Here is a 13,441-nt window from a genome sequence, read left to right on the forward strand (position 1 = left end):
TGTACCATCGAGAAGGGTTGATATGGTAAAGGCTTTATAAAACATTGATGTCTCAAACATATCATGTCAAAAGCTAGAGACCATTTGAGATGGACGTAGGAACAGAGATCACATTCTTTGGATGGTGGAGGAGGGAACATACATACATTCAGTGCTTTGAAATGTATATGTATACATACATGTCTGTGAAAACTACAGACAAATACTAGGAGCTACTGTGTGCAGGGATAAGGCTGGAGTCTTACCATCATGGTGTAGACATCTCAGCTTTATACCATAGCAGTCAATCAACCTCATAGAAAAGGCTTCATAGACATTTATTAAAATCTTATATAATGGCAGCAGATGGGCCAAGAAATTCATCTTAAGTAGGGAAGAGAAGACTTAAAGAGGCTTGTTTACCAGTGCTGCAGGTTTCCCGGTTGTAATATTCATCAAAGCATTATGAACAAAATAAGATGAAAAAACCTTCAAAGGTCTATTTTTTCAAAAATACTGATGGTTCAGATGTTGAAATAGCATGACAGAGAGACAAATCTGTGATCTGTTCGTGATCTGGTGACACAAAACTATCATACTGAAGAAAGCATTAGGAGGAAGGTACAAGTACTACCTAGGATTTAGTGCTCTCATCCTGAAGCAGAAAATTAGGTGTGAATGCTCTTGCTTGAAATACTTGAATTTGCTTGCTCAGCACATTCCACAGAGCCAACAGAGACTAGCATAGGAACAAGATGAATCACACAATGTCTGGGTGGGCTGTTTTCCTTCCTATTTGAACAAGTTACATCATTTTAGATCACCCATGATGTTGGCATCCCCTCTCTCAATTTTTAGGGTACAAAACACATTAACACGGCTGAAATATCATGTGATTCTCCCTTGGGAACAAAATACTTCCTGCAATTGTAATAAATGGGGTGAGAGTTGGCAAAACAAAGAAGGAGCAAAAATCTCCTTTTATAAATTGGCACACTGGAAAAACATGACAGAGATTGTCTACAACCGTTCTTGCACATCTGAGGAAGGGGAGCCGCGTTCAGTTTCCTGATTCAAAAGCCATGCAGATTGAGGCTGTTTTGTGCTGGTATTCACTGTACATATTAGGGACAGATCCAACAAATTATCTTGATTCCCTTTCCTCCTGTCTTCCTATGGATATCCCTGGGCTTACGCTTTCATCAACCTGTCCTTGACCTTTCTATTTGGCTGCTAATACCTCTCTTGCTCAAGGCAGCAAGGACAAAGCGTGGCATAAGTCCAACATATTCAAACTTTTTTTTTAAATAAGTTTGGGTTTTTTTTTTTCCTTATGAAACACTTCTGTATGGAAGGATACCATATGGCTGTAGGTTAACAAACTCTTTATAGAAACACTGCTTCCTTTCCTGTTTAAATGAGTAAAGATTCCCATCAGTGTTCGTAGCGTTTCCCCGCATAAAAGCTAAAATGTTTTTGGCCGTCTTCCAAGCATTAGAAGAAACTCAATACTTGGTAGCTTGTAAATGGAAAGAATTAAAATTAGCATCATACCTTCTTATATTGTTGGAGATTTTTCTCATGCTTTGATTATTGGCTAAAGGATATTGTTCCTATCTCTGTCTAGCAAAATTTCATCCTCCTATATCCACCTATACTATCTAAAGGGCATGGACTTGAAGTCTAGATCTTCGAGTGATCTCACGCTTTTCTCATTTTGCCAAATCATTTCAATTTTGTTCCTAAGTCTTCTGCAATGAACTACTCTATGCATTCTAATTTAGGTGGAAATAAACATTTTTGTTTATCTGCTTAAACTCAAAGTTCAGAATGTACTCACTGCCCTAATTGGATACTGACTGTGAAGCATGTTGCAGTGTCTGTGATGGGTTACCTTCTAAACATTAACCAGGCAACTAGCCTTCTGCCAGTCAGAACGCATTCACCTACTGATAATCTATTTGCACAATATTACGATAATAGAGATCATTCTGTCCTCACTTTACAGGTCAGAGCAATAGTAAAATGAATGTCAATGCAAAACAAAATGGATTGGTACTGATAGTAGCATTTCCTTGATGCTTTGGTGGATATTAAAATGCTATCTTGATGATTTTGAAAATCTAGTGTTTGTTGATGAACAGCAATATGAAATTCTGCTATACCCTTTCGTGTATAACAAATTCTTCTCATTTCCATAGGTCTGTACTGGATATCTGAATGTTTATGTAGCATTTATTTCCAAAGTCTCCTGAAGATCTGCCTAATGAGTATACTCAAGCTGGCATTTCCAAAGCTAATATGTGAGTCAGAGAGCAACATCTATCTCAAATACTTTATGAAATTAATATTTTGAATTGATAATTTAAAGAACAGACACAGAAACAGAGAATTAATTCCTTATTCCTGTGTTCAGAGATGCAAATCAGACCACACTGGTTTGGGCTGTAAAGCAAGAACATTTCTGGACAGAAAAACTGGGGCTGGCCTGGGGGAGGCAAAACAACTTTTCTTCTCTGTAATGGGGGATGTCACCTGAAGAATAAACTGTTGGGATAGCATTCTTCTGGGAGAACGAAAACAAGTGTATTTGGCACTGGATGAGCAATGTAAGGTACATGAAGCTGAATTTTGAGCTAGGAGAACAAAAACTTTATTGCTTGCTTTAATGAGGACAGGATTCACCTTAGTTTTAAAAATAATTAACTGTTCAAAATGTAATTAACAATGGAGTCTAATTAGCTACCTTTGGAAAGTGTGGCTTTATTGTGACAGTTTTTAATTGCTCTATCCTTCATTTCTTTTTAATACCACAAATTGCTTTCCCAGCACCACCTTTGCAATTGAACTGTATCAACTGTACAATGCTCTGTGATTTTTAGGTAGAATGCTTCACAAAATAAAAATGTTACAAGAGAAAAGCGTGCTGAAGTTCTGTGTGTAAACAATATTTGTCATTAAGATAGAGGTAAAGCAAAAAGAAGGGGCAGATTTAACTTAATTCTATGTTATAGTGGAACAGTAGATTTTACAAACTCAAATGGGCATATGTCACTGTCCAGTAAAGGTGGAGTGAGATCATCTTGGGTGTGTGGATGAACGTGAAGCCTATGGGTTAGAACAGAGAAAAAAGTGAGAGGTAGCACTGCAGGTGGGAAAGGAGCAGAAAGTCATGTGTAGAGGCGGACGTTGCTTTGTTGTCCTGAGGATGCATAGGGAAAGAGGATTGGGGTACTGATCATGAAAGGCTTTGGTTTTTGAACACAGAAGCTGCTTTCTTTGTTTGGTTGTTCTGCTTATGTAAATCAGATTTCTTTTTTCAGTAATAAAAACGGCTACTAGTAACTGTCATGGTGACTATATGGAAATACTAGCGTGTGAGGAGGAGGAGAATCCTTTTACATTCTGACTCTGCTCTGTTTTCTCTCAGTAGGAAGCACTGATGTGGAATAATATGTACTGACCGATTTGAACTGACAGTGTTCTTTACAAATAATAAAATGAAGAAATAATGGTCCTCATCACGAGCTTTTATTGTGTAAAACTGAAATTTTGGCCCACAGTTCAGTTCAAAGGCTTAAAATAATAAAGGCTAATTGTAGAAGTTTCTTACTTTCTTTGGGAAAGCCTTCATCACTAAGAATAAGCCAGGAAATTCTTTGTGACCTGTTTTAAGCTCAGAATGGACTGGATTTTGTATTTTTTGCTGATAATAATACACAAAGACTTCCAAGCTCAGTGGGAGAGCTCAACACAAATAGCTCTTGAAAAAAATTACAAACAAAAAAAGCATTGTCTTGCAGTGAACAGTTGGGTGCTGCTCTTACAGAGATGGTTTTCTGTCTCTTCCCCGTGCATAACAATTATTGAGATCAAATGAGAAAAAAAAGAATGCCCCATATTTCACTGCTGTTATAACACATTTAAAATATTTATTAGTAAAAATTGAACAGTTATACCTAAAATGTCTGTAGGTAGGATTGGATACTGATTTCATATAAACATATACTTTGATGTTTTTGGTCCTTGATGATTAAAAAAAATATCATTCCCATCATTTGTTCATTTGTTCTTCTTTTGTGGAAGCTACTGTGTCCCCTGCAACACGTTCACAGCAAAAGAGAGGTCTCTTGCACAAAGCTAGGCATTTTTAGAGCCACTGTATTGTTTGCAAGCACTATAAGAAGTGCAGCGGAGAGGGATCTTCTTAGAAAGCATTCTGATATATTTACTTTTTTCTTTAATCTGTATTAATAGCGATTTGATAATATGCCCTGAAGCAGATACATGTGAACGACTGACTGTGTCTGTCCATGGAAATTAGATTTTTCCACATTTCTTCATTTCTCTAGAGTAAACAAGAAAATATTGTGAAGGTTTTGGCAGACTTGCAGTGGAAGCTGAGAGCCTTCTTCCACCATCACTAGCTGCCTGCCCTGCAACTCCTGAGGATGTTGGTGTCTCTAAGACAGGGACATCAAATCTACTTAATCATCTTCTTGAGTTTAATGTAGGTTGCTTTAGCAAGCTGATACACAGAGAATGATGCCTGGAGAACTGATTTAAAGGATCACATAATCCTGCTTTGAGATGGAAATATGCATCATAAGAGTGGAGTGCTTGGCTGTGGAGTGGCCAACAGCCAACAGCACTTCAGCTACTTGCCTTCAGAAGTCTGTCAGACGCCTGTATTGCCACCTTCACTGCCTTGGGCATTCAGTAGAGAAACAACAAAGCGTTGTTATTTAAACAACTTCACAATAACTTAGTTACTGGTAAAATTATTAATAAAATACTGTGTATAAGGACAAACTGCAGGCATCAGAGCCTTTGCCTGTTCTGATTATTTGTTAAAATAAAATGATTTTTATTCATGTCATCAAAGTAATTATTGAAGCTGTTTTACTGAGCATACTTTTCTCTGTGGAAAATTTGATGGGTACATAGTATTTCTGTAAATAAGATGTCATTTGAGATTGTACCATGCTATTACAGCACATTTCAAATGCAAATTAAAATTACTCATCAAAAGTGAAATCTAAATCTGGAAATACAAAATAATCCACAAATTCTTCAAAAGTATTTCCATCTGTTGAATCTCCATAGTTACTGCACCCAAATATGTTTTGTTATTTCTTGAACCCAGTGACTACCTGCTAATTGGACTAGAGATTCAAGTCTTACAAGTTAGCTAGTTATGCACTCTTCAAACTATTTTCATCAAGAGCACCAGAAGATTACTGCTGCTTGCTATTTAATAAAAGTAAGAAATATGTCTGAAAGGTATGCAAATGACATTTTTGGAGAGCCAAACAAACAAATAACAGAGACAGTAGCTCATGCAAAGTACCTCAATGACATCCGACTTGCAAATAATTTAAAGCAATAGGCATAATCAGTGGGGACTATTGTTTCAACCAAGTTGTACTAATTCCTTCTAGTTTGGCCTCTGTGAATTGCAAAGTGCTTTTTAAAATTATTTTAATATGAAAATATAACTATATCATTACATTTCCAGACTACTAGGAAAGAGGAGACTAAAACACTTCCCATCCTGGTGTGCTAGTCCGTGGCTATGGACTAGCCAGAGTAGACACACGACATGAAAACACATAACAGAACTTTCAGTTCCCTCATATTTAACATGAAGCTTTTGACGTGCTCACACTTGGGCAGATTTTTCAAGGGAAACTACTTTTGTTTTTAAAGGTTCATATTTTTAAGTTTCAGAGAGTAATGTGAAATTAGAACTTTCTATATTTTATATAAAATTTCAGGCAGTTCAGAAATGCTGTACAGCATTTCACTTAAGGAGACCGGGTCTTGACTTCAGGGAGGTCCATTGTGATTGACAAGCTGAGCAGCTAGGTCATAGCAGCATCTTTTCTGTTACCTTGAAAATGAACACCAGATAGTCAAATTCACTATTCTTTACCAGTAATAATTATTACAGTGCTTCTTAGAATCACAAAATGGCTTAGGTTGAAGGGACCTGAAAGCTCATCTGGTTCCAGTCCCACGGATGTGGGCAGGTTGCCACTCACTAGATCAGACTGCCCAGGGCCACATGCAATATGTCTTGAACCAGGAATGGGGTATTATTTTGGTTTCAGCCCAAACAGCATTAATAGCACATCAAAGTCTTGGTTGTTGCTGACAACAACTAAGGGATGGGATGAAGTTCAGCAAGGTCAAGTGCCAGGTCCTACACTTTGGCCACAACAACCCTAGGGAGTGCTACAGGCTTGGGGCAGAGTGGCTGAAAGACTGTGTGGAAGAAATGGACCTGAGGGCGTTGGTCAACACTTGGCTAAACATGAGCCAGCAGTGTGTCCAGGGAGCTGAGAAGTCCAATAGCATCCTGGATTGTATCAGAAATAGTGCTGCTAGCAGGAACAGGGAAGTGATTATCCCCTGGTGCTTGTCTATGTTGAGGCTGCAACTGTAGTGCTGTGTTCAGTTTTGAGCCTTGCACTACAATAAGACATCGAGGCCCCAGAGTGTGTCTAGAGAAGGGCAGTGAAGATGTGAAGGGTCTGGAGCACAGGTCTTACGGGGAGTGGCTGAAGGAACTGGGATTGTTGAGTCTGGAGAAGAAGATGCTCAGGGGAGACCTTGTAGCTCTCTACAGTGATCAGAAAGGAGGCTACAACAAGAAGGGGCCGGCCTCTTCTTCCACGTAACTAGCAATAGGACTAGATAGAATGTTGTGTCAGGGAGATTCAGGTTGGATATTAGGAAAAATGCATTCTCCAAAAGAGTGGTCAGGTGCTGGAGTGGGCTAAGCAGGGAGATGGTGGAGTCACTGTCCCTAGAGGTGTTTAAAAACATTTAGATGTTGTAATAAGGGACATGGCTTAGCAGGGAAATACTGGTGGTAGGTGGACATTTGGATTGGATGATCTTGGAGATCTTTTCCAGCCTTGGTAATTCTATGAATCCATGACCATTGGAAGCACACCTGGGGAATAGCCACCACCTTTACTATGCAGCCTGGGTGGCTGGGAAAATCTAATACATGTGGCTTGAATTAGGCCAGGGGCCATTCCATACCATGTGAAACCACATGGAAAGCCATGGAGTTGTAGGTAGTGGACCACAGCTGCCTGTTGCTCTGGGGTTGAGGGGTGACAGTTGGCAGGGGGTGAGACCTAGCATTGCTAGCGGGGCTTTGGTTGTCAAGTAATTGTGTTGCAATTATGCATACATATGTGTATGTTTATATATACATATATATAAAACTGTATTTGTATTTCCATACCCTCTTCTGTCTGAGTAAATAGTTTTTTATCTCAACACTCAAATTCTATTTTCTTTCCAATTCTCTCCTTCATACCATGTTGGGGCAGAAAGAGAGTAGCAAGCAAAAGGCTGCATGGTGATGAGCTATTGTTGGGTTAAACCATAATAGGAATCCACAGCTTCTCTGGGCAATCTGTTCCAGTGCCTCACTGCACTCACTGTGAAGAATTTGTTCCTAATGTCTGGTTTAAACCTATTTAAATTCACCCATCTTTATTTTAAAGCTCTTGTCCTATCCCTACATTACAGGACAAAGTCCCTCTCCATCTTTCTCATGGGCCCCTTTAGCTACTAGAAGGCCACAATGAGGTCTCCCTGGAGCTTTCTCTTCTCCAGGCTGAACAAGCCTAGCTGCCTCAGCCCATCTTTATAGGAGAGGTGCTCCAGCACTCTGATTAGCTTTGTGGCCCTCCTCTGGACCCGCTCCAACAACTCCATGTCTTGTTTCTTAAACAACAATAATAAATAATAATAATAAATATTATGTATCTTTGTCTAAATGCTGGTACGGGTCCCAGTCATGTCAGAATTTCATGGATGTGCAGCCTGTGGTTTCACATGCTAGAGTTGGCCAAGGCCAGTTTTCATTCCACCTGCCAAGCCCACCTCCCTTCCTCGTAATCCATCCAGCACAACCCTTCCCTTTGGCCTCACTTCTTCAGGCTGTTTCTGCCACTTTGGTTGCCAATGAACTGCTCACTACTGATCCTTTTGCTTTGAAATTGTGGTTTTATTTATGTGGAACTGAAGCTGGTCTCTGAAGGGAATATATCCCATCAGAAGAGGGGTGGCCAGCAGGGACAGGGAAGTGATTGTAGGTGATTGTCTCTCTCTACTCTGCTCTTGTGAGGCCCCATCTGGAGTACTGTGTCCAGGTATGGAGCCCCCTCCAACAGCTCCCCAGAAAGACAGGCAGCTGCTGGAGAGAGTCCAGAGGAGGGCTACAAAGATGATCAGGGGGCTGGAGCTCCTCCTCTACAAAGACAGGCCGAGGGAGCTGGGCTTGTTCAGCCTGGAGAAAAGAAGGCTGCAGAGTGAACTCACTGCAGCCTTTCAGAGCCTACAAACAGGAGGGGAATCAACTCTTTGAGAGGGTAGAAAACTGCAGGACAAGGGGAAATGGTTTTAAGTTGAAGGAGGGAAGGTTTAGGTTGGATGTCAGGGGAAAGTTCTTTACAGAGAGTGTGGTGAGGTGCTGGAACAGGCTGCCCAGAGAGGTTGTGGATGCCCCATTCCTGCAAGTGTTCAAGGCCAGGTTGGATGGGGCCCTGGGCAGCCTGGTTTAGTATTAAATGTGGAGGTTGGTGGCCCTGCATGTGGCAGGGGGTTGGAGATTCATGATCCTTGAGGTCCTTTCCAACCCTGGCCATTCTGCGAATCTGTGACTGTTACTTTGCTACTCTTGGATTGATTTAGGCTCCATCTGCAGTGCACATTAACAGCCCCAGGCCTGACTGTTCCGTTATGACACCTTCACCACCCAGCCGCCCTGGGGTTTGCCCTCATCCACCACGGCGACAGGAGCATCAAGACCGAGAACCAGGAGGCCGAGGGTCACACCCCCACCCCTCTCCGCTTGACCCGTCTATCTCCATTGCACCGCTTCTCTCGATGGTTCGCACCGGATGTCCCGCCCCTCTCCCTTCCTGATTTGTCGATAGCCTCGTTGACGTCTGTGTGTATGAGGGGGAGCAGGGGGCTGTGCTTCCCCAGTTTCCAGTGTCGAGGGAGGGAGCGTTCAGCGCCGCTGTCGGCGGAGGAGGGTGGGGGGGGGGACGGGCGGGAGCGGGAAGGAGGGGCGAGGATTAATCCGGGGATAGCGGGCGGTGACAGAGCGGGCCGGGGAGCCGCCGCCACCACCATCGCGGGCGCTCGGTGAGTGCTGGTCGTACCCTGACGTCTCCGTCCGCTGCCGCGAGGTGGGGGTGAACTACCAAGGGAACCAACCCCCACCCCCCATCGCCTGGCTCAGCCCCGCGGATATGGCCGCAGTGTGGGGGTGGGGCGGCCGTGCGGGGGAGGGGCTGAGCCCCGGGGAGGGAGCGGCGGGTGAGGCGGCCCCGCTGGCCGCTGACCGGTGTCTTGCGTAATCCGCCATCGATCCGCTGTGCCTTGGGTGAGGGGCAGCGTTAGGCCGCGGGCGCTGCCCTCCGGGCATCACGGGGAGGGGAGCGGGGCTGCTGGGGGGCGGTGGTCCGGCGGTGCTCTGCTCCGAGCACGTTGACCTGTCCGGCGTTGGGGGGGGTCTGAGCTCCGGGGCCGGGTGGGGGGGGGAGGGTAGTATTGAAAGATGAAGCGGAGGCCGTCGTGGCTAGGACGAAAATAACCTTGTGTGGCTTATCTCACGTGCTGGTTGGCTGTCTGTGTCGTTGTGTGGCAGGTGGGGCTGCTCGGCCAGCCTGGAGAGGAGGCTGGAGAAGGGAAGATGTCCTCGGAATCTTTCTGTCTGGCTGCTCAGGCCAGGTTTGACTCCAAATGGCTGAAGACAGACCTGCAGGTAAGGCATCGGACTGCCGCGTCGCACTTTTCGGATGTGGATTGGGGATGCTTGTCATCCAAACTGCTGACAGACATCAGCAGCAGTGCTCTTGAGCCAGATGCATATGCATCAGTCTGAGCTTGAAGGAGCACAAACTCATTTTGAGCTGCATTGTTGCTCCAGTCTCTCTGCAGAAAAGCAAGCTGGGCTACATGTGTTATTTTTATAGAGAGCCAAAGCACACATCTGTATGAACTCAGAAGTTCTCCATTTAGGCTGTCGCTGAACTTCTTGTGTGCCTAAAAGCTAGTCGTTCTAATGCACGAGAGAACTGCTGCGAAAGATAATGGGGATATAATTTATATTTGAAAGGGTTCAGATATGCTTTTACCGTCATTTTTTTTGGCTAACAGGCATAGGCTTCCTTTTAAATGCTCTCTTACCCCAAGGGAGTTGATTCTATATTGAGTCTGTCAAAGAGGTGTGGCCAAAATGGAACTGTTTTTTGTTGAGATGTACTGGTATTTGGTGGAAGTTTTGCTGTAGAAGATGGTCTGCTTATTTATTTAGACTGTGTGATGCAAGAATGAGCACGTTATCCTGTTTTCCCAATTCAAATGTGAAAGCTATGAGGAAAACATTGACTAATTAGAGTGATATAGGTCAGTTTTGGATAAAATGGACGAGTCCTTGAGTCGTATGACTTCTTCCTTCTTCCAGATGTTACACATAGATGCCTTACTTTGGATAGACCTCCAACTTCCTGCTCAAATCGCTGAAGTTCCTGTTGGGATAGGCAAGCTGATGTTAATGTTTTGATACAGATAAAGAATTTTAAAAAATAAATTGCATCCTGAGTGACTTTACCCAAAATTATATCCTGGATGGTCTGGGTAGTTCAGCTGTTGCATTTAGACAAGGAACTGTTCCTTTGCAGTTGTGATCCAGAAGCAGCTACCTGCAGTATTTTACATCTAATGAGCTAAATCAGATTCTGGAATAACAGAGCTTTGAAGGTTACATTATACAGTAAGTTTTGTATGTAAATACTATAAAATGACAGGGGTTGGTCTTGAGTTAGCTAGATGATTCTGTCTTTCCTCTTTTATTCTTTCTAGACTTTGAAGTTTCTGTCCAAAGTTATTTGTTTTGGCATAGGAGGTAAATAAGTGTAGTACAAAACAATTTGAAGATGAATGTGTGAAGAAATATAAAAATACTATTCTGGACACTGATTGCTGAGTTGTAGTGTTGCTTTGGCTATTGTAGTATAGAAGAAAATTGTAGCTGGTGAGTGACAATCATTTTTTAACTACTGCTGAGTGTGTGTTGGCTTCTTTTATTATACAAGATGAAAAATGTGACTGTTGGTGTGATTTGTCCTATTTTTCCTTTCATTTATAAAGCCTTTTTTCAACATGCCTCCTTTTTTTTCTTTTTTTTTCTGCTTATGTGCACTTTTGACAGCAGTGTTGCCATTCGTACCTCAAGGATTGTTTTCAACTAAGTGCATATAATTGCAGTGACGTACTTGTCTTTTATGGGATGTTTGTGCAGCCAATGGGTTGTAACAATTCCATTAAACAATAAGAAGTTTTAATTTACGACAAATTTCTATGAGCGAGTTGTTTCATAAAATTTTCTTCTGAGTAATAACAAGTTAAACTTGTTATTTACTTGCCTTGTAATTGCCAGGGTATTCCCTTTGCTTTCTCCCAATCGTACTCCAGCCAAAATAATGAGATTAATGAAATAAGAGAACAGTAATCGTTTGTGATCTCCTGGACACAAGCGTTTTTCTCTTCTCTGGAATGTGAAGAGGCCACCAAGGTATGATACGATTTTCTTACGAGGTTAGCAGGTTCTGGTATTACACAGGTCCAACAACAACAACAGAAAGGATTAGTGGTATATATGGATCTCGTATCTCTCCTTTGGGTGTATTAAATGGCAGATGTCTTCTGTCAAGTAAAGGGGTTTTAGGCTCTGGGGAATTTCTCTATTGCATGATTGACTATTTTTGCTACTGATCAACTGGCACGACCTAGCTATGTGTGAGATCTCTTTACAGGTGTAAATCTTATACCTCTCTGTGTTCTGAACATGCAGTTTTTCTGCTGTGTGTATTTTTACTTGCTATCTACTGAAAGGCCCCGTCAGTTGTCAAGGGACTGTCAACAGAAATTGGAATTACGATTGTAATACTGGAGATTGCAACTCAGGAGAGGTTTGAAGAAAGACACGCCAATTTAAGTGAACGAATCAAAACAACTACAAAGTATTTCTTAGAATTTGACTCTGAAACTCTTTACTTTGCAGCTAGCTTTATATATCTTCCTGCTATACAACAGGTAAGGAGCATGTTGGTAGGATCCTTTGGAGAAAGTTATACTAGGGAATCTTTATGCTTAGAAGACATACAGAGGTTATTCTCTTTATTCTCTTTAAAATTAGCTTTTTTTTTTTTTTTTTTTTTTTTTTTGTGCTATTGAAGTTCCTTGTTGTTGCTTAACATGAGGAATATAATTAGAATTGGAGGATAATATTTCTTTAGGTTGGCTAGTGGTCTCCAAATTCTGACTCCTCCACTTTTTTTTTTGCCTCTGCTATCAGACTGATGTCTGTGGCAGCTATTGTTAAAAGCTTAAAGGCACTGAACTCTCTCTGAAGATCATTGGGTTCTTCTTTATTTTAGTTCAAGACAGTGTTGCATTAATAATGTAATAAATGATACCATAACATTGTGTGCATTAGTAGCAGTATATAAGATGGTGGTATTATTGTAATAAGAAAAGAATGATAGGTAGACTTCAGGACAGATTGTGTTTAATCATCTTTGAGAGCTACTGTTCTAGCTTGTATCCAGTCCAAATTTAAATGCCCTTATTCAGTTTTACGATGTTTGTGTTAATAGACAAAGACAGTGTGCTGTAGCATCTTTTTACTGTTGTTAAGAGAATATTAAAGACACATGTCCTTTTGTAGGAACAGAGAGCCTTTATCTTGCAGCAGTAACTGAAGTGGTATGAAATGTTAGTAGAAACTTGCATGTAAGCAACATAATTTTTGCTGATCTGAAACTTATCTGAAACTAATTTAATCCATACTATGATAGGAAGCCTAAATGCTCTACAAAGACCTGCCTGCCGCCCACGACTGTTTCAGATCTTTTATAAGGAATTTCAGGTTTTTATAAGGAATTGGCCTGCTATTGTGTTTTCTGGCTGCTAGCGTAGTTTAAAACTAGACCAGTGTCTAGACACATTCATTTTGTGAGCTTTACTTAACAAATGTTATTATTTTTATCTGTTCTTACTAAATTACTGATTCCTGTTGGACCAAAGTTAGGCTTTGTGTTGTCTGAAAGAGTGCAATCTGCTACAGTAGCTCAAAAATTCAGATGGTTTAGCTCAAGTATGAGATCGCATCAGCAATATATGTAACATTTTCAGAATGCAAATGTCAATAATATACTGTATTATCTAACAGCTAGGTAATCTTAGGAAATAATAAAATAAGGCATTGCTGCTAATGTTGGAAGATCATCTGTTACATTCCTAGTATTTTTTTTAGGTTTGAATTAATGCATTTTAAAACATCTACCGTGTTTATCTTTAATGAGTGGGAACTGTCTCATTTATCACAAAATCTATATGTAAGGGGAGATTGTGTTTTAATGGC

At 41.3% G+C, this 13,441-nt stretch overlaps 1 protein-coding gene across 4 annotated transcripts in view; it reads left to right on the forward strand.

Annotated features, from left to right (window-relative positions):
* Nucleotides 1-9,054: 9,054 nt before the first annotated feature.
* The window catches only part of HERC2 (HECT and RLD domain containing E3 ubiquitin protein ligase 2), a 102,328-nt gene continuing 97,941 nt past the window's right edge, over nucleotides 9,055-13,441 (forward strand). For 3 of the 4 annotated variants that reach the window (XM_052664795.1, XM_052664798.1, XM_052664797.1), the window contains exons 1-2: nucleotides 9,380-9,397; nucleotides 9,662-9,778. In XM_052664795.1, the coding sequence (XP_052520755.1) occupies nucleotides 9,707-9,778 (72 nt within the window). In that variant the 5' untranslated portion in view covers nucleotides 9,380-9,397; nucleotides 9,662-9,706. Of the gene's footprint in view, nucleotides 9,157-9,379; nucleotides 9,398-9,661; nucleotides 9,779-13,441 lie in introns of those variants that run through there. The other variant, XM_052664796.1, reaches the window with a different exon arrangement.

This window comes from Tympanuchus pallidicinctus, unplaced genomic scaffold, assembly GCF_026119805.1.
Source record: "Tympanuchus pallidicinctus isolate F22 unplaced genomic scaffold, pur_lepc_1.0 scaffold6, whole genome shotgun sequence".
In the NCBI taxonomy this organism is placed as follows: Eukaryota; Metazoa; Chordata; class Aves; order Galliformes; family Phasianidae; genus Tympanuchus; species Tympanuchus pallidicinctus.